At 57.5% G+C, this 21,219-nt stretch overlaps 2 protein-coding genes across 2 annotated transcripts; both read right to left on the bottom strand.

Annotated features, from left to right (window-relative positions):
• Positions 1-236: 236 nt before the first annotated feature.
• Positions 237-2,669, bottom strand: LOC311215695 (somatomedin-B and thrombospondin type-1 domain-containing protein-like). Its single transcript, XM_084296989.1, has 5 exons — positions 2,440-2,669; positions 1,554-1,736; positions 1,371-1,461; positions 846-1,019; positions 237-727 (listed from the first exon to the last, which is right to left on the bottom strand). Exons 1-5 carry the CDS (start codon positions 2,636-2,638, stop codon positions 622-624), a joined length of 753 nt encoding a protein of 250 aa, XP_084153115.1. The 5' UTR covers positions 2,639-2,669; the 3' UTR covers positions 237-621.
• A 704-nt stretch (positions 2,670-3,373) lies between these two features.
• SLC25A1 (solute carrier family 25 member 1) lies at positions 3,374-14,656 on the bottom strand. The gene is made up of 9 exons (XM_084296988.1): positions 14,524-14,656; positions 6,409-6,516; positions 6,194-6,293; positions 5,901-6,039; positions 5,727-5,811; positions 5,419-5,523; positions 5,092-5,207; positions 4,883-4,956; positions 3,374-4,692 (listed from the first exon to the last, which is right to left on the bottom strand). Exons 1-9 carry the CDS (start codon positions 14,612-14,614, stop codon positions 4,578-4,580), a joined length of 933 nt encoding a protein of 310 aa, XP_084153114.1. The 5' UTR covers positions 14,615-14,656; the 3' UTR covers positions 3,374-4,577.
• Positions 14,657-21,219: the final 6,563 nt, after the last annotated feature.

Here is a 21,219-nt window from a genome sequence, read left to right as displayed (position 1 = left end):
GTGGCTGAATAAAGGTGAGCTCTGCAGTACCAGCGCCCAGTGTGTAGGGCAGGGACGGGGTGGGGGTCCCGCAGGTAAGGGAACGGGAAGGGGGGTGGCTGTGGGCTGACACGTGGCGGGTGGTGAGCGTGGGCAGCCCCGCGGGGACGGCATCCTGCACAAACAGCATCGCCAGAGCCTCGCCTTGCTTTCCACGCCGAGCTTTAATCTCGCTCCACAAACCACACGCAGCAGCTGAGATGCCCTTGACGTTTCACTGCAGTCACGTTAACGACGCCCCAAAACCACGCTGCCTGCCTCCCTGCGTGCTCCCAAACGCCTGCTCGGGGGCTTGTTGCTGCTGCTGGTGTGACAGCGGAGCAGGACAGCGCTGCCTTGTCCTCCCACCTCCTGCTGGATTCAGCCTCCGTTCCTCCCGTGTTAGTCACTTGGCTGCGGACTGAGCAGTTCCCTCGTTTTTTAGTAGTGGAAATCGCAGAGGAGCTGCCTCCCGTCACCGCAGGCAGGCAGCAAGCGTGCGGAGGGCTGAAATTAAAGCAGGGCAGGGACGTTCCCATTTAATTTCCACACTTTTTCAAATCAGAAGGGAGGGGAGTTTCGGCTCACCTTCCCGGGGGTGGGCTACACAAAGATGAGCGCTGGCGAGGGGCAGGTGCAGCCGTCCTGCAGTGCCTCCCGCACCCAGGAGCCCTGACACCCCGCCACGGAGGCGGCCACCCAGAACGTCCTGGAAGGGAAATCGGGCACAGGTTGCCGCTGTGAAAACCAAAGCGAGGTGCTGTGGGAGCTGCTCTTGGGGTTTTTTTTGGGGGGGATGCCCCTCGGGGAGGCGTAGTGCCACCTACCTGGCTCCTTGCAGCCCGTGCCCGTCACAGCGGGGGTGCCCGTGGTGTGTGTCCCCCCAGCACTGGACGCACACGCGCCGGTCCCGCTGCAGCCGGCGGCTCCAGGGCTGCCCCCGGCAGGCGGCCGCCACCTGCGTCAGGCGGAAAAAGCCGCAGGAGCTGGGGAGGGGGGAGCTGGCGGGGAGGGGGGAGATGGGAGAAATAATGTTGGTTGGAGGGCTGGGGGGGATGCTGGTGGGGTGTGCTCGGTGGGCAGGTTGGGGGTGTCTAGGGGTCGGGGTTGTGCAGGAGGTGGGAAGGGCAGTGGGGTTTGGGGGGCGGTGCAAAGGGGCGATCGGTTTTGGGGGGCTGCAAATGGGTCATGGGGTTTAGGGCTGTGAAGGGGCCAAGTTTTGGGTGCAGGGAGCGTGCACAGAGGCCACAGCTCCAAGCAGGATGCACGGGGTCTGTAGCTTTGGAGGGGCTGTGCAAAGGGGCCATAGTTTGGGGTGCCAAGGGGCCACCAGGATGCTGCCCTGCACCTACCTGGGTGCCTCCTCCGGCCTCTGCAGCCCGGCTCTTCTCCAGGGATCCCTGAAGTCCTGGCTGAAGGAGTCGGGGAGCACCTTGGCCACCCCTAGCACGGAAGCAGCGGGGTCACAGCTGCCCCGGTGTGGGCAGTGGGGACAAACAACATGGTGTGTGGGTCCAGAAGGGGGTACGCCTTACCTTTGGCAGCCCCGCAGGCCGGGTCATCCCCCAGGCACCCGCGGCGCTGCTTGAGGTCAGGGCAGGGCTCCCCACCGTGCCGGGGCGGGACGGTGACTTGACGGCTGCGGCCCTTGCTGCCGACCCCACATGGGGAGCTGCAGCTGCTCCAGGGCCCCCAGGGTCCCACCACACAGCCCACCGCTGAGGGGCAGGGTGGAGGGAAAAGAGGGAGAAAAAAGCTTAAATAGTGTAAAGGACAAAGGGGAGAAGCTGCAAACAGGGGAGAGTGGGACCCCTGCATGGCTCATCCCCCAACCCAGCAGCATTGTGTGCCGCTTCCGGAGGCTTTTATTCTCATGCTGCTGCATCGAGCTGAGCTGGGACCCCGCTAATCTCTGCAGAGATTAGGGAGGGCTGACAGCTGCGATTGTCCCAGGGCTGTGTCCCTCGGCTCTGTGCATCCCAGTAGAGCCCCAGCCCTGGGTCCCGTGTCCCCACGCAGCAGTGGCAGGCGTGCTGCTGGCCCAAAGGGTTGCTATGGGCGTTGTGGGGGCAGCATCACCCCGTTATTTTTGGCTGCAGGCTCTGTCACTGCAGAGGGAGCAGCCAGAATGCCCCAGTGGGGAAAAAGTGGCGAATAGGACGTTGCTCCAATGGCAAAAACCTGCCAGCACACACAGCCACCCGAGCTGGGGGCTCCTTGCTGCTGTCCCCACCAAGAGCTACCTGCTGGTAACCACTCTGCTGTCACCCATCGTTACCAGCTGCGCTAACGAGAGGCATCACCCATCCCCTGCCAGCCTGGGGCCAGCCCGAGCTGCACCCGAGAATCCTGAGGGGTCAGCCCCACGAGCCTGCAGCCGAGGGGCCGATCCTGACCCCCTCTCCCCATCCCCACACTCACCAGCGCGGCGGCACGAGGCCTGGTAGTCCTGGCAGCAGTCGCCCGTCCTCTCGCAGTAGGAGTCGCAGTAGCAGCGAGCCCAGTGGGTGCCCGGGGCCCAGCAGGCGTTGTTCCTGCCCGGGCAGCAGCGGTGCCGGCAGCCACCCAGCACGTAGCCGGCGGCCAGCAGCCACCCCCCGCACAGCAGCAGCCCCTGCATGCTGCCCCGCAGCGTCCCTGTCCCCGCAGGTCCCGGCTGTCCCCCCGGGGGGGGAGCTGGGCTGCACCGCCCCTCGGCTGGACACGGGGATCAAGCACGTCTCGTTCTGCTCCAGCGCCCCGGCTCCGGGCTGCGCGGGTGGGTGTGAGGATGCCACGGCACAAGCCCCAGCCCCAACGGGGGTGATGCAAAGCAAAGGGAAGGAAGGGCTTGCTACAGCTCCGCTCCCCTCCCGCAGCCCCCAGCCCGGCACCGATGAAGCCCCCAGCCACGCTGAGGTGGTGGCACAGCCCTGTGACCATCACGCTGCCATCTCGCCAGGCTCCCTGTCACCCCCAGGACCTCGGGCACCTGCACACGATGGGCAAAAGTGCTACTGGCATCCCCAGGCATCGCCCCCACGCCTGCAGAAAGCCCACAGCGGGGTTCAGGGCTCTCCTTGGCTGGGGGAGGCAGAGCAGCGATGCCCTGGGGATTTATCTCAGCCCAGCGCAAGACCCAGGAGATTTGGGGTGCAGCATGGCACCCGCTCCACCCAGCACCCTGGATACCCCCAGTGAGGCTGGGACCTGGCCAACACCACAGACAAGCCCCATCCGTATGGCGAGCAGCAGCCGGGCTCCCTGGGAAGCAGCCCAGGAGGGAGGGCAGCAGCAGCAGCCCCCGCGTACCGCAGCACCACGGGGCGCATCCTGCACGCACCCACAGCGCCAGGGCCGCCCCGCACAGCACCACCTGCACAGCACTGCAGCCGCTAAAGCCAGACCGATTTTATTCAAATTGCGAATGTAAAACAGAATAATAATAATAACAATAAAAAAAAAACAAACCTCACTGGCTTCAAAGCAGAAAGCCCCAGGGGAATCGCTCCCAGGCTTTCCTCTTTCCTCCTTGGCCCTCCCGCGCTAGTGTTAAGGCTGTGCTCGGGGCTGACAACACGACGAGGGGAGGGCAGCTCGAGCCCCGCGCCCGCTCCCCCAGGGAAAGTTTTGGCACGAACGCGGAGGGGCCGAGCCCCGGCGCGGGGCAGGGCAAGGCTGCAGCGTGGGTGTTAGTGACGGGTCAGGGTGAAGCTCTGAAAGCTACGGGGTCACCTATGGGGCCGCCTCGGGGAGCGGAACGGGAGGCGGCGGGAGGGCAGGGGGGGAATGTGGAAGAAGGGTTTTGCATCGGAGGTTGCCCCCAGCCGAGGGGATGTGCCAAGGGGCCAAGTCTGAGACGGGGGCTGCGCCTCCCTGCCCCGTCTCTCGCACGCGTCTCAACTGTAAACCGCAAGTGGAGGGGGCACCCGGCTCGCCCCGGTCCTGTCCCCTGGGTAAGGGGGATTAAGGGTCTGGGCGACTTTGGGTGGTGCCTGCTCAGCACCCCGGGATGAGGGGTACCTGGGGTGAGGTGCTGCACCCCGAGCAGCCTGGGAGCCTGGCGCATCCCAAGGGTGGTGCTGGGGCATTGCACCGGTACGGCTCGCAGGTGGCTCTCAGCAGCCCCAAAAAGAGCTGGTCCCAAGCAGCCGGCAGCTTGAGGGGCTGCAGCTGCTGGCTGCCGGAGCGCTGCGGGGTGCAGAACCAGGGGCCACGAGGAGGTAGCACCAGGCTCATCCCAACCAGGGAAAGGGGCTGGCGCATCCTGCTGGGACACAAAGCCACCCTGCTCCGGGCGGGCACAGCCTGGGGCGTGGGGGTGCAGCTTCCCCCGCCTCCCCGGCCATGTTCACGCACAACCAATAATTTAAACTGCTCCACGGCTTGTTCCTATAAATAAAGGCTGCCCAGTTGGTGGAGAGGGGGGGTCGGGAAGGCCGGGTGGTGATCCCGGCCCGCAGACACGTGCGGGAGACTTGGGTCCTTGGCGGCGGTGGCAGCTCCGGCCTTGGTCATCGCTCTCCAGCTGCGGCCTCATGGTGGTGGCGGAGGCGCGCGGCCACCCCGGCCCGCGCCGCTCAGTCTGTTTTCCACACCTTGTTGAGGAACTTGACCACCTCGTCGTAGATGACGAAGACGATGGCCACGTCGAGGCAGACGCGGCCCAGGCGAGGCACCGTGCCCTTGTAGAACCTGCCGGGGACGGAGAGGGCGGTGGGTGGGGGTGGGAGCCAAGGGGATGCCCCACAGGCGCCCCCATCGCCCTCGTCCTCCTGCTGCTGGATCACACCTCACCCCCCTCAACCTCGCCTGTCCCCCAGCTCGGGCTGACACCGCTCCCACCCATCTCCAGCCCCAATCCCACACCCGCAGGAGGGCTTACGCCAGGGGTCCCTCGTATTTCATGATCTGGTAGGCGCAGTCCCAGGTGCTCTTGTACTTGTGCGCTTCCAGCCCCTGCAGGGAGGAAAAAGAAGGGTCAGATACTGGAGCAGGGCACCTGGGAGGGATTTAGGGGCGATGCAGAGCTGGAGTGAGTCAGGAGGAACTGACTGGTGGGAACAGTGAGCACGGGGTATCTTTGTGCCATACCTGCATCCTGGTCTTCACCACGTCCAAGGGGGTGTTGCCGAAGACGCTCGCAGCTCCTGCGAGGGCTCCAAACACCCCTGTGACGAAGGGGTTGATGACTTTGTTGGGATCATCCCCTGGAGAGGAGGAGAGGTTGAAAAGTGGTGACAAAGCTCAGCTCACAGAGAAGGCCACCAGGTTTGGCTGACAGCGGGCAGGTGAGGAGACGCTTCAGCACCAGGGCCCTTCAGCCTCCGACAGCCAGGACGCCCTTCCCCCTGCTTTTATCATGCCCCATCACAAGGGGCTGAGCCGGGGTGGCACTGGGGGGGCACAGGGGCACAGTACCTTTGTACCAGTTCTTGAGGGACGTCATGACGAAGAAGCGGATGGCCTGGTTGGATCCTTGCTTGAGGACGGTCGCGGTTAAGCCCTGGTAGGTCCCCTTCAGCCCTGCAGTGAGGGAAGGTGTTGGAGAGGAGCACCAGCCTCGTCCCAAACCCACCCACCCCAAGGGGGCCCCATGCAGCTCCACAGCCTCGGGTACAGACCAGGCCTTCCCGCTGGCCTCCTCCAAGCCACAGGTCCCAGCCTCTGCCCATCCCCACAGCACGGGGGTGGCCAGGCCCCCCTGTGACTGCTTCCCCGTGACTCACCCTGTTCCCGAACGATCTCCCTGACGCCGTGGAAGAAGCCGCGGTATTTCGGCTTGGGGGAGCACTGGTCGTGGATAAACTTCACCTGCGGGGAGACGGCGCATTGGTGCCGGCCAAGGCCAGGAGCTCCTCCAGGGAGGAGACAACAGCCAGGACCCGCTGCGTGCCCCCCACCTTGACGGTCTCCATGGGGCACACCACCACCACCGCCTCGGCCACGCCGGCACCCAGCCCGCAGATGAGGCCCCGCGTGCTGTCCAGCCGGCCCTTCTCGTCTCTCATCTGGTTGCTGAGGAATTCGAACATGCCGAACCTGCAGAGAGGCCGTGGTGACAACCCTGGGGGTGCCCCACACACCCCACCAAGGGACAGGGGGATGCCGAGCCGAAAGCCACCCCCACTTTGCTGCTGTGAAAACACCACTGAGCACAGCCCGGGGACCCCCCCGCGGCGCAGGGGACACCTACCTCACGGCGGCCTTGGGGATGGAGCCGTACACCAGCGAGCTGAGGCCCCGGTACAGCCCCCGGATGCCATGGTCACGGACGGTCTGCTTCACACAGTCCCCTGGGGCAGAGCACAGCGGTGTCACCACCACCCAATGCACCAAGGGTCCCCATGCTCATCCTCCCCCCAGACCTGCTCGCTGCTCCCCCCGGAGCCTCCAAGCCCAGCCCCTCACCGATGCCCTTGTAGCGGGGCGGGTTGGCCTTCTCGTCCAGCTGCAGCTGCGTCTTCACATACTCGGTGGGGAATGTAATGCAGATCTCGATCCCTCCGGCGAGGCCACCTGGAAGAGAGGAAGGGAAATTTGGGCTGCAGCAGCACCATGCCGGCCCCGGACCCCATGGACATGGTGGCTGTCTGTCCAGGAAGGGCCAGGTTACCAGAAGCATGCAGCGAGCGAGCATTTTCCTTTGGAAACCATCTGTTTTGGTGCTCTGTGAAACCACTGCTCCCTCACCAACAGGCTGCAGCCCAGAGGCGAGGAGGTGCCATTTACAAATCCAACACAGCCAAACAGCACCATGCATGCCCCATCCAAACCCCTGCTCCTATTGCGAGGCACGGAGCTCACCCCACAACCTCCTCACGTCCCTCTCCAGCAACTCAGCACCAGCGGGAGCCCACTCGCAGACGGCGCGGTGCCGGCACAGAGGCACAATTATAATCAACCCCCTCCGGCTGCCCTGCCAGGACCCATGCGGAGGAAGCTGCCGTGTGCTGATTACAGGGGCTGAGGACGTGCCTGCTGCACAGCGCTGCCCAAGGCCACACCAGCACCCCGGGCACCATCACCATCCTGTGCACTCAGAGCTTTGGGAGCAGCAGCACCAAGCCTGGGGGATTCGCACCACCTGAGGGGGTTTAATCCCAGTTTCGCTGCATGCTGGTGCCTGCCCCTGGCAAACAGCTCTTGCATCTCGCCTCCTCCAGCAGCACTTGGGCTCCCCAGCACGCAGCCTCACCAGCATGGCCCTGGTTGGTGCCACAGGGTGTCCCCAGCAGGGACTGGCCCCCCAGGGCAGGAGCAGGGTGAGGCAGGCAGTGGGTTATTCTGGTCTGCAGCAAAACACGCGGCCCCCGTGCTGCACAGCAGAGCACAGCTCGACTTATCAGCACTCCAACGTGCCCAGCAAGGCGACACTGATAGGGGACAGAGGCTGCTCCTTGGCTGCAGCAGCGCCTGGGGGTGCTGGGAAGCCCGAGCTGGCAGAATGGGAGCTCGGCACCAGCACCGGCAGGGTGCCAAAGCGCTGGGCACATGCTGGTCATGCTGTGCCAGCTCCCAGCGTGGGTGCCAAAGCAGAGCACATTTCCAAAAGCACAGCCCCAAAAGCAGTGTCTCAATTCCTCTCCCAGCAGACAGGCACTGAAGCCAGCAGCTGCCACCACTGCAGGGCGAAACCTGCGGGGCCCTGGCACCCACAGCCCCCTCTCACCCAGCACAAACACCTCTTGTCAGCCCCTGGCATCCCAGCTGGCAGCACCCGCAGCAGCACTGCCCTATCTCAGACTCAGCCTTCTGAAAGCAGAGGGCAACGGCCCCACTGGGGGCCATCCCAAAGGACTTTTCAGAGTGATGCAGGGGGCCAAGAGCATCGTCACTCACAGGGGATGCGGGGCCAGCCCCAGAACACACAGGGGCCTCTTGTTCTCCTCCTGAGCTGCCCCTGGCTCTCTGAGAGCAGCGATGCGAGAGCAGCAGCCCCGGCACGCCGAGCACCACGGCGCTCCCCACCGCTGCCCCGCTGCGGATGTTTCACAAGCTGTCAATATTTGCTCCTGCTCATTCCCCCGGTGCCAGCTGCTGCCCTGGCAGCTCCCAGAGCAGGGAAGCACCCGAAACAAACCACAGCCCAGGCAACAGCAGTGCCCGCGGGCAGGGCAGACAAAGCAACCAGAGGCAGCAGGGAGGGATGCTGCTGGGGGGGGCCGTGCCCAAGCACCACAGAGCCTCTGCAGCACCCCGGCTGTTTTGGGACAGGACACACAGCTCTGGCATGCCAGGACAGCGTGGGAACTCTGAGCTTTGGGCAGCTTTTTCCTCCTTTCCTCTGCCTGCAGAGCAACATGAGCCAGCCAGGCAGGCAAGCCAAGCAGAGGTCCTGCCCTGCTGTCTCAGCTTCATCTCCCCACGCTGTTTTATTCCAGCAGAAACCTTATTCTATGCAAATAAATCACCCCATCCCCTGCAAGCCAGCCCAGCACTGGGTCCTTCCAACACGCCCTCCCTTGCCGGGGGTGCAGAGGGCCCTGCAACCTGTTTACCCGGACTTTAACCGGCCGCTGCAGCTCTTGCAACACTGCGGAGTCAGCACCAGCAGCAGCGACCGCTCAGGAGGTGAAAGAGCAAGCAGGCCAGAAACAACCAAGGCTCTCAGCCATTAGCTAGATGAGATGGAGAGAGGACAAGGACGTCCTTCAGGGATGCATTGAGGGGGGCTCTGCCAGTGCCAGGGCTCGCTCCCCGCCTGCACCGAGCCCACAGGTGCTGCCAGCACACCCAGACCCAGTGAAAAGGCAGAGGAGGGCACCCGCTGTCAAAAACACGCTTGGCATTACTTCCCCAGAATAAATATAATTCACTTTTTGGATGGGCGAGACCGGTGTTGGGCCACAGCTCTTGGACACTGCCACGGGGACTTGGCAGGAAGGAGAAAAGGGTTTTTGGGGACAGCAGAAGGGCACTGCCCTGTGGCTCGGGCATGAGCACGCACAGCTCATGACAATGCTGGGGTCCCTGTGCACCATTAGCAAGCAGCTCCTCGGGGGCCCTGGGGACGCCAGCAGCACTGTCACCAGCCTGTCCCACAGGATGGGTGCTGGGGGCAGGAGGACACAGCTGGCTGTGTCCTGGGGACTTGAGGGAAGCCCCCAGCACTGTCAGACCCCACCAAGCCCCAGCTGGCATCCGTCGCCCTTTCCGGGAGCCAGGCAGGCACTGGGGGCTGTGGTGATGTGCTTTGCTCCTTGGTCCTTAAGCACCAGCACCAGCTGGTGCCTGCACGGCTCTGATGAGAAGTAGGCACCTGGAGAGCAATCCCAGCCTCTCCATTTTAAGGGCAGTTTCCCACGAAGACACACAAGCACCTGATTTCCATACAAAAAGCTCCTCCTGCCTTCAGCTTTCACAAGATCCTTTCAGGATGTTACCCCTGAGGCCCTGGCAGCACAGGGCTGACCCACGCCTGGTGCAGTGTGTGGGGAACAGAGGGATTTCAGCCCTGCACAGGCCCTGGTACCCCAGGGGAAGCCGAGCCCCACGTTCCCCCCGTGGGAGGCTCACTCAGGTCTATGCTGGGAGCCGAGGGTCACGGCCCAGGCCGCACGCCTGGTGCATGCCGTACCTGTGGCTCCTTCCCTCATGAGGGGACTTTGTGCCCTTCCCCTTGAGCCTGGTTAGCCTTCAGAGATGGGGGAAAAAAATAAACTCAAAGTCCAGCAGGGCTCCAAGTCAGGAATCCCAACCATGGCCTGGCAGCCCGTTGTGGCTCCCCGCAGCCCTGGCAGCAGCAAACCCCCCTGCCATGCCCTGCGGCACCGGCCCCTCTGCGCCATCTGATTTACACAACCGGGCTAAACCGGGTGGTGGAGAAACCCTCCGTGTGTGAAGCAGGGAAACTGGTTCAGCGGGCTCCACCCTCTGCTCTGAGCCTCCTTGTGCAACCCGCTTGGGAAAGCTGGGCCCCGAGCGCCAGGCCCCAAAACCTGGGCCCCAAAAACAAGGCCTGGGCCAGCTCCCCCCAAGGAGAGGGCTTCGGCTGGGGTGGCACCAGCACCTTTCAGGCCTCCCGGGCCGTACTTGGCCACCTCCTTTGCAGCACACCTCCACATCCTCCCCTTGGGAGCCCCGTCCTCGGGGAAGACCGAGGCTGGGCTGCTCTGTGGGTTTCAGTGGCGGCGACAAGAGGCAGGACTGCTCTCATCATGGCTGCTTCCTCAAAACCAGGTTACCCGAGGACTACCCGTGGTGTTGTTTGAATGGGGAAAGTGTCCTGCGACAGGTCGGCCCTTCTCAGAAAACATCTCTGCTGCCCCGGGTGCTGGGGCCCTGGAAGGTCTCCCATCTGATACGGGCAAGGCCAGTGGGGCGCGCTGGGTTTCATCATCTGCATTGGTAAACACACACGTGGGCACTTTCGTCACCGTGACAGGCTATGGACAGGCTGGTGAAAGCCTTATAGCCCCGGGGGCACGCACAGCAGCACAAACACGAAGTGCCTCTGTACCCCGTGTCGGCAAACATCCCCGTGCCAACAGTGCTGGAGGCAGTCCTGGGGATGGGATGGGGGAACCTGTCCCCAGTCTTACTGGAGCTGTCATGTTTCAACAGGCCAGCCTCTCACAACTTGCTCATTCAACTCAGTTGCTTCTGAATGGGCCAATATTGTAATAAAACATTTTATAGTGTATTCTAAACGCCTCGGCTGTGAGTGTAATGGCAGAAGCTGTTTCCCCCTGCTTACAGTCACAGCATTATCTGACTTGGCCCCTGGCTCAACCAGCCCTCACACCATCCCCCTGTGCAGCCCGAGCTCCCAGCTCCACACTGGTGTCACCAGCTGTGAGCAGAGGGGTGACAGCAGCACAGGGCAAATGCTAGCTCCCTGCTCCACCACCCCTCTCCAGACGCTACCTTTAAACATCCAAAATCTTTCTGAAGACAGGCAGCAGGGAGATGACATCAGAGCTGGGGGCTGTTGGATGCTTCCCCTCATGATCTCCAGCTGGGCATGGATGACAGAGCACTGCTGGGACCTGGGGACAGTCCCTGCTCCCCAGCTGCCAGCACAGGGGAGCTGTGCCGTACCAGGCAAGACAACAGACAGCAAAATATCAGCTCCTGCTGACAGGGGGGCAACACGGAGACTCCAGAGGCCGAGCACGGGGTCACCGCTCCCTGCCTGGGCAGGAGCAGAGGCCTCCCATTGGCATGCAATGCACGAGGCCGCCAGCGACGGGAGACACTGCAACATCCCCGAGCTGTCAGCTCGCGCTGCTGAGTGCCGCCGGGAAGACGGACGGCTTTCCCACCATTTACGTCAGCCCACAGAAAATGGTGCCCTGCAGAACGGCAAGCAGAGCGTCGGGCAGGCGGACAGCTCGGTGATGCATGCTCCAAAGACCTAGGCTGACCCCCAGCTCGCACACAGCTCGCTCTGACCACAGCCTCTGAGTACCTTGATGCAGTTTTGCAGCCCGGGGGGCTGTCAGCCTCCTCCCCTGCTCCCTCAGCAGCCACACACGCAAACAGAGGAGCTGGAACAAGCAGGACCTGGGCAGGATGACTGCTGCCCTCCAGGAGTGCCCTGGTGGACTGGGGACACTCGGGAAGGAGCCTCCTGTAAGGAGTGGCTTTCACACCCAGTCCTGGACTCCTCTTCAGCAGGTATAGCGCTTCCTAAGAAAGATTGTATCAAGAGATAAACAAAGAAGAGGAAACTAAAGCTCTAGTTGCTACTTTGCTCTTTACCTGCCCCCGGACTCCCTGCTGAAGGTGCAGCTTCGTGCCCTTCCCTTCCTGCCTACAGGAGCCCCTCTCCCTCCTGCCCCGCGCCAAGGACACATCGCTGCTGTTCCCAGCAGCACTTGATGTTCGCAGCAAACAACAGAGCAGCAGCCGCGACCACTGCCAGCTCCTTCCAAATCAAGTGCCGTGTAGGACAGCATCCAGCAGTGCTGCTCCCCGGCGAGGCAGGATTACACGGAGGCAGGGGCAGCGAGCACAGGCACAGTGCAGGCAGCAGGCGGCTTCTCCGGGGGAGGGAACAGACCCCAGGCTTCAAAGCCAGCTAAAAACGGAGTCAGTCTGTACTTAACTCTGGGCAGGGCAGGCAAAGCCTTTCATCAGGCAGCCGCTGCTAACCAGGAGCAAAGTTCTCACGAGCAGCGCAGGGGTGTGGGGCTTTGCCTGCTACCTGGGGGCTCTGACAAACCCCAGAGGGCTGGCCTCAAGCACTGCGGTGCCCAAAAAATGAGCTTGGAAAGCTCTGGGTCTGGCTCCTGCCGGCTCTGCAGCCAGCTCTCAGTGAGAGGAACGGCAGCGCCTGGCGCCGCGGGAGGAGCAAGCAGCCCCATGGGCTAAGGCTTTGCTTGGAAGCTGGCAGCAAGGAAAACAAAAGCTTGCTGTGAGGAGGGAGACCCGGCTGGATTCCCTGCTAGCAGCTCACCCAGCACTACAGCACAAGCTGGCCGTCAGACCAGACACAGCCCATGGGAAAACCATGCCAGCTTCACACCAGATAACAGCCAGCATGTGAGTTAGAAAGGAACAGATCATACCCACTCAGCACAAAGCCTGCACAGTTACCCACAGTTACCCATCTTTTAACCAAGTTTCAGCAAGACAAAGTCACACCAAAGCTGTACGTCACACTGCTGAGTCGGTTCCAGGACCCCAGAACAGCTCTGCAATATGGGCTCAGGGCCAGGAGGCGAGGCAGCAGCAGGGACCCGCACCCACTTGGCGTGCCCCTCGCTGACTGCACGTGCTGGTGCCCGCAGCACCTCTGAGGCCAGCTCCAGGCAGTGCCTCGCAGGACGGGCAGGCTGCCTTCGTGTGTCCTGGCCACGCGGCACCAGCAGCGCTCTCAGCAGAGGTGCAGGCGCTGTGGCCACAGCGAGGTGAACGGCTGCCCTGGCACACAGCAACTGCTTGGACACAGGAGGGCCCATTTGCAAATTAATTTTTAACTTTTTGTTTGTCTGCGGTGACAACGAAGAAGAACTCTTGGCAGCGAGAGCTTTGCTGGCATCCTTTAAGAAGTGCCAGACCCATGCTGCTCGGGTCCAGGAGGTGCAAGGGAGCAGAGGGACCCTTGGCAGAGGGTCTGGGCTGCGCAGGGTGCGGTAGCAGACGTGCACCCAGAGCAGGATAGGAGCAGGATACTTAATGCAGGCAGTGCAAGGCAGATGAAGCACAGCACAGTGGGAATGGTCTCGCCTGAGCACTTCCAGCTCTCCAAAAAGCAGAGCTCTGGAGCACGGGCACGCATGGTGCTGGCAGGGGTCAGGGAACGCCCTCGGGTCAGCGCGGGCACCCCCTGACTGCACCGCACCCCCGAGCAGCCCGGGGCGCAGCGAGTTAACGGCGGCGCTCCAGCACTGCTGCGCTTCTGTAACACAATTAGATGCCACAGAGGCAAGGCTGGACTTCTGCCCATTAACCAATTACTCTGATTTGCTGCCTGCAAGGAGAGGACTAGCATCTCAATGGGGCCCTTCTTCCACCTCCGCAGCCTCACGTGGACCCATGAGGGCTCCTCCAAGAGCAGAATTGCTTGCAGGAGTCCTGGCCAGCGAGGGAAGGGCAGGCCTGCAGCACTCGCTGCTAAGCCACCTACAGCTGATGATCCCCGATTAGGGACCCACACAGGAGCTGCCGAAGCCTCCTGACGCACAGGTCCTGGCAGCAGTAACCCGACACAGCGTGTGGGCAGCGAGCTGGGAGAGATTGGGGTTTTTGGGTGGGAGTAAGCAGCCCGTCCTTCCCCATCCTAAACTTGGGTTAAACTGTCTTTTAAAGGCCTCCGAATAAAAGGCGTAAGAGCAAAGCTGAGCTAACTCCCTGCTTCGAGGGGGTGGCAGCACAGATCCGGAGCTCGAGCCGGCAGCTTGTTCCCTCACTGTTTTTTTTTTGCTAGATGAGGCTCCTTTGGCCGTGGTTGCCCCCTGCTTGCACCCCAGTCCTCCGGCAGGGCAGGATGTGACCCGGGGAGGTTTTGGTGCCCTTTGCACGCCCCAGCGCCCGCATCCACTTGGGGCAGGGGGCAGCAGGAGGGGAGCAGCCGGGGCTGGGCTCCCGGCACCCAGCCGTGAGGGCAGCCACAGCCCCTGCTGCGGGAGGCCGGGGCTCGGCGGGGAGCTGGCAGCTGGGCAGAGGAACAAAGGCAGGACCGCAGGGAGCAGGGAACCGGCTGGGAAACACAAAAGCCTTGGGCGTGCGGATCGGGCGAAGGCGGCGAGGGCTCGTTTCAGAAGGAAGCCGCTCGCCCGCTCTCTGGGCACAGTCCCGCAAGAAGACGCCTGGCAGGGGAAGGAGGGAGCAGCACACCCAGCACACCCAGCCTGCCGCCACCCTCCCGGACCCCCGGGGACGGGCAGGAGAGCGGGGAGCAGCGCCGGGGGCACCCGCACACCGGGAGGCTCCCGGGGGCTGCCCCCAGCCCCCGGCCCCGCTGCGGGGCGCGGATGCCCACGCTGGCACCGGCGGCTCCGGGCACGCCCCCGGCCTCTTCCCACCGCCCTTTTCCTTCCACCTGCGGCCACCGGGCCCCCCCCCTCGCCCCCTTACCCGCCAGGATGGCCTTGCCGGGGTGCGTGAGCTTGGCCTTGCCGGCGGGGGCGGCGGCGGCCAGGCTGCGGGGCGCGGCGGGGGCGGGCATGGCCGCGCTGCTCCGCGGCTCCTGCGCTGCCCGGCGGCGGCCGGGGCCGGGTTTTAGGGCCTCGCCCGCCGAGGGGGCGGCCCCGGCGGCGTCACATCCTCACGGGGCGGGCCGGGCCGAGCCGAGCCGGGGCCGGGCCAGCCCCGCAGCTCGGGGGTGAGGCGCTGGGGCGCAGCCTCGGCCCCCCCCCCCGGTGCCGCAGACGCCTCCCCCGGGGGCGTTTAGGACGGGGCTGGGTGTAATAAGCAGCCTGGGCTGTGGGTGCTGGGGGCTGGCAGCGGTGCAAGGTGGGTGTGGGTCCTGCTGGCTCCGGGGGTGCTGCTCCGCACCCCGCTTTGCCCCCCCTGGGCGCGCAGCAGGACGCCAGCCCCGGGGCAGTGACCGCAGGAACGCCCAGCGCTCGGAGGCGGAAGAGAAACCAAACCCCACAGGCTGCTCGGGGAGGGGTTCCCCATAAATCCCCGAAGTGAAAAGCTAAAACCACTCCTCAGGCAGCAGCTCGCATGAGTGTGGATGGGCTGCAGGCCCGGGCAGCCAGCCTTGCCCCCTCCGTAGTTGGGGCGTGCTGCAGGGAGGCTCGGCAGGCAGGGAAAGCGCACTGCCCTGCTCCACAGAGGGAACATTTTGTGTAAGAAACCTCCCCCGGCCATGCAAAGTGCAAGCTCCTGTCGAGACTTGCTGCCTGTGCACTCTGTGAAATGAGTTTTGCCTCAGCAAGGCTCCACAATCTGGTGGCAGGACCCTGGGCAAAGGCTAAGGGCACATCTGAGCGCTGCGGCCGTGGCCTTGTGGGCAAACCGCCTGCAGGAAGGCTGGTCGGGAAACTGAAGCACCTTTATTCTGCTAGGACTCAGGCATGCACATGAATGCATGCTGGCACTGCAGGACTCCTTCCCAGACGTGGCCAGAGGTGTGTGGGGCTTCAGAACAGCTCCGGCAGTCAGAGGCAAGTCCCGTGAGGCGGCCTCGTGGCGATGGCCGTGATGCAGGCTCTGCCCCACTGGTTTGTAGGACAGCAGCGGGCAGGGCCACCCTCCCATACACACCTGCACTATTGCAGAGCGGAGAGAGGCTGCTCCCTGGGGCACAAAACCCCTCCCCAGGAAGGCCCTTAGCTCCAAACTGTAATGCACTTGATTGTTTCCTTTGCCACGTGTGCTACTAAATTTCAAAACCCCTGTCAGAAAGACCTTTGCTCTCTTTCATCAGTACAAACCCTGCACCTGCCCCACAGCCTCATTCTCTACGTGAGTACTGACCACTAGGCCCTGTGCAAGCACAGAGCTGGGGGGGCTTAACAACACCATGAGGCTCACATCCATGTCCATCTGCCTTCAACTCAGCTATATGGATACAGTCACCCTCACTTCAAATACAGCACTAGGGAAATAAAGGCAAAAAATTAACGTGAAGAAAGAGTGTGCAGAAGAAACAAACACCAATAATCCCAGTCAGATGCAGAGCAGCTTACTCAGTGCTCTGGCATGGCAAAAATAAGATAAAACCTTTCAAAGATGGTGATCAAATTGAAATGCATTCAGATTTCTGATCAATCTCTGCAATACCTCACTACCTTTCCATCAATTACCATAACATTCACGTATGCCAGTAGACATGTGTACCTACTGTAGTGGGGACATGATTACCTTCAGAACAAAACACTGGCTGCTACAGATTCCCAAGGCTTCAAGACTGGTGCACAATCCCATCCTGTCCAAGAAAATACTTCACCACATGCTTAATAGTAAGCAACCTCAATGGGATTCACAGAGGTGCTTACTTTGCTGAACAGAGAAAGGATTATTCATACTTAATCACACGGATTGCAAGCCATCTCAGCTTGACCTCCAAGAAGCTGCTAACAACGCTTGTCAGCAGAAAGCCTGAAGCATCTAATGAAGATAAGCAACCTCTAAAATACTAGAAGCTGCAAAAAGCATGTTTTAAATCCTGTGACTTACATGACCAGACTCATATGGTCAAGAACATCTCCTAAGAGTTGGGTGGTCAAAGCATAAAAGAGCAGCTTCTACTACTGACAGGGTATTGAGTCCTCTTTTTTACTGCTCTCAAACCAGGAATTTTCACGGAAACAACCACCTGGCAATCTGAACCCATTTCCACTGCTGGTGTCTGGCACTTGTTTCTGCTGTCATAGAAACAGATAGGAGAACTGTTAAATACACAGACAGGTGCTATAGTAGTTCATAGACCTCAGAGCACTCCTTTCAGGACCCAACAATCAGAATTGAAAAGAACTGCTGAAGATGAGAGCAATGTTCACAATTTTTTTTGAACACACACTGATTGCAGACAGAGCATTCTGGATTCCAAAAAGCACGTAAACAATGACCACACTTGATCAGCTCCAACTTATCCCTCCCTTGCTCTCATTCACCCTCCCCCAAATTGTTTATTTATCACTGGCATAACTTTCATGCACACCATGGTTTTAGAGACCATAAGTGACCAATAACTTTCTATTAAACATCCTTGAATCAGAAAATTTCACTGAATAAACAGCTGTCATCAGAATTATTACAACTCAAACTACTACAAGTTTTTCCACGCATTATTAATCCACATCACTTGGGGTCTTATGGTACACTAAGAAACCTTAGTTCCTCTCAGGGTTCCTGACAGAGCAAACAATTCTTTCAGGCAGAACAGATCTTACACATAACAGACTTCAAGGAGAAGCAATCGTGTCAGACATTTCTGAGTCAGTGTTTCACCAGCTTTTAGGTGTATGCAGAGGGAACCTATGACTATTAAGATAAATCTCTTCCAAAACAACTTGCATGATTCCCACTTGAGTACACCATACAAAAAGAGCTCCTCCATACAAAAAGAGCTCCTGTTGATACTCAAGAGTATTTACTGAGATCACCAGGACTGATTCTCCAGAGAGCCCAGCAGAAATCCCTGTGACATTTAACATTTTGAGTGGCCTTGACTCAGAAGATGAGTGAAATCCACGTAGTGCACAAAGCATTTACATGTTCTCATTCTCCTACCAGACTATAGTAACACTTCCCTCTCAGCACAATATATTACTGAAAAAACTACTCTATCTGATGAGCAGTTTGCTGTTTACTGTAGATGAGACCATTTTCCCTTCCCACCCAAACACCTCCTAACTTCCTGGCTGGATAACCAGCACTTTGGGAAGTTGGGCTCTGCATAATATTGTAGACCTCGCTACTGTGGAAAAGAACGTATCAGATGACTTGGCAATTCTTTCCTTTTATAACCGTTAGGGGGAGGAAAAGGAGAAATACATTTTTTTAGACAAAGTGTTTTTTTTTTTTTTTTTTTAAGTCTTGATTATAACCACAGCAGACAGAGAGAGAAAAAAAAAAAAGATGTTTTTCCTTGACTCACTGAACCATGCAGGATATATGACTGAATAAACTCCAATTTTGACTCAGGATTTTTAAATTCTGACACATAAGAGCAAGACAAGACTTACCCTTTACTGACTGCATTTCAAGTTCATAAGAACTTAATACTTAAAAGCTGACAACATTATAGTATCTATTCTAGTTCAGATGAAAACTGATGTTTTTTGCTACCTTCCTGAAAGACCTAAAAGTCTCCACGCTAAAAGACCTAGACTGAAATATATGTATGCTAACAATTTTGCAGTATTTTATTAGTAAAATGTGAGTCAGGATCTATCATTACCTTTGGAAATATGCCCACAGAAAATACATAGTAATGAAAAACAAGAAAACTATACTAGCAACAAACTCTTTGAAAGCTGAATGCTTGTTGAAGTAGAAGATGTAACAGAATAAAAAGACCCCAAGACCATTAAGCTAGACTGGTACACCTGCAGGTTGCTATAGCAAGTACTAATTCACTCTGCAAACCACAATGTAATTACACACCAGTGTTACAAAGCACTCTTGTGTCGTTAAGCATTTTTCAGCTCTGGGTTCCATTATATTTTATCACAGATTCAAGACGTCCCAGTTTGACCTGGTGGAAACAAATGAGATTGAAGCACTCTTGGTGTATGCTGTAAAACAACAACAAAAAAAATATACTCAGGTTGGAAACAGTGACAAGCCAAACCACTTACAACAGAACACGAAGGACCAAGAAAAATGGGAATAAGTTCTACAGTTAAGTAATATGCCCTGTCACAAAGTTTTATGCATGCTTTCCAAACTGCTTATTATGGAAACCTGGTACATATAGTACCAGGTTTATACATATTACTTAAATACATATTAATATAATACATATTAAATACATATTACTTGTTCTAAGATTTGCAAGTTGTATAGCCTCATTTTTTTTCAGTGCAAATTTGATCCACGGGCATGCTGCTTTAATCACGCTAAAAGTTTCTCAGTGGCCTGGCAGGTTCTAGCCTGCCAATTAAAATGTCACACACACAAGCATTATCTAACTACGCAGCAGTTTAACAATCAGCTTTGCCTAAATATATCTATCATACGTGCCCAAGTACAAAAGGTGTCCACACATCTAAGCCAGTGGACATCAGACAACAAAAAATGTACATGTCAGTTTTATAGTTGAGGGAACAGAAGCTTTTTATGCTTCCTTAGCAAAACCAGCAACTGTTATTCAGAAAAAAAAATGTTTCTCATTTTATGCAACCTTACTAAGGGATCCATGTCATTCTAAGTGCCAGTTTTCAGCATTGCAGTTGCTAAAATAAATACATAAATAAAAATCAACAAAAAAAAGCTATTAAATCAAAATCAAGTTTTGGACCTTATAGTCACTATTTCTTCTATCACCCCCCAAATCAGTACCTACTTGAACAGGCTTTATCCACTCATAATTTTTATTTTTCAAGCAACAAAAGCACTTAGGAACTTTTTCTTCTGCTATGCTACCATTTAATTGTATATCCCTAGAAAGAGAGGTGATGAATAGAAGTCTTGTGAAACACAACTTAACGTAGACAAGAAGCAGCACTTACCCCAGCAACACATTCCTCCTGAGCTCATCTGGCCCACCAGAGCAGACAGCAGCAGCTACACGAGAATTCTGCTTCCAACAGCAGCTCTTAGGCACTTATCCTTCTCTCCCCTTTCACTTGGTGTTTATACCAAAATAAACCAACAACATTTGAAGATGTGAGGGAACAAACAATAGTGGTAAGGAGCTCAAGTGCTAGCTCAGAATGAGCAGCTGAATACAGGCCAGAATTTGATGCCAAGATCAGCACGTGCCCCTGCACACATTTGTTGCAAGGTTCATTTCCACCTAGCTCACCAGACATTAAAGTGGCTGCACGGCAGTGCTTGTCATCTCTGATGCCAGACCTGTAGCTGCCCAGAGTTTGACAGATGGGGCAAAATCCCCCTGAAGTCTGGCAAATAGCAAAAACTATTACAAAGGAAATCCATACTTGGTTTCTTACAGGACAATCACATGTAAGATACACTATGCAGGTCCTTAACCAAGTTACCGTTTGACAGTATCGCAAGCCCAGAAGTTGGTCTCTGGATACTGCTCTGTGCAGTAAGTTCTGCATGAACGGTCCATTCTGCATGACAGCACTAGCCCAGTCTCACTGAAGCAGTGGGAATTAGTGAGAAGCTTAGTTTCAAAGGAGGTTTTGTGCAAACAATTTTATCCGAGTTTTTCAGACTTGGATTAATGCTACGACTTCATAAAGTGTATTAAGTCTTCCACGTAACCCACTAAAAGAGGGGCTTTTCCTGCTGAAAAAGACTTAACCATTAAAGAAACAGTTAAATAATCTGGTGTGCAAGCATTTGTTCCACAGTTTAGGTACAGCCACACCATAACAGCAGGGAGTATACTTCTGGATGCATTTTAGAGTGTAAGAAGATCACAGAATTTATGAAAGCCATTACACTTAGCAAGAGCTTAAGATTCCAGGAGACCAACTAAAGCACAACTATTTATCAGAGCTGACAGCCTTGCCTTCCTTGAGAACTCAGTCATTCCTGTAATTAGATTTCTCGACTGAAACAAATTAAGATCCCCAGGCTAGCTCAATTCTCTACAGGTCACGAGCTGTTCTACTATTTAATCCAGCGGTTTACTGTATTTCACCATCAGCTTGTAATTGTTGCTATCAAGTCACAGTAAATTCTCAATTTGAGGGGAAGGAAACTCCCAGTCATATTAATTGTCAAGCTTGTCTTCATTTCTAGCTGCCTCACCCAAGTTCCTGTTGACCCACAAAGAACTGGTTACAAAATGGAAGTATTATTTGCCTGGAAAATAGCACGCTACCTGGCTAATTCCTGCTAGGAATAAGTCTAGACAGAGTGCAGATTTGCTTGAACTCGTTAGCTGCTCAGTATTTCAAGCTGAGCCATTGAGTGCTGATCAGTACAAAACCAAGGTTAGTGTGTTACATCAGCACTTGGAGCACTCTGGCCTTTATTAGAAAAGTAGATAGCACATCTCTTTGCCACTGCTATCACACAGTACAGCAAGCAAGGGAGACAATGTACTAGTTAGAATCACGCTAAAACAGTCTACTGTTACGGATTTCACAGCACTGTTAAGTCTCTACCAGTTGGCACATAAAGATGTTTTGCCCCATTCAAGTAGAACTCGATATGAAAGGTGTAGCTTACCAATAC

This window comes from Netta rufina (genome assembly GCF_964035555.1).
Source record: "Netta rufina genome assembly, chromosome: 17".
Classification (NCBI taxonomy): Eukaryota; Metazoa; Chordata; class Aves; order Anseriformes; family Anatidae; genus Netta; species Netta rufina.
The sequence above is the reverse complement of the archived record's forward strand: the minus strand, read 5'-3'. Positions and strand labels throughout refer to the sequence as shown.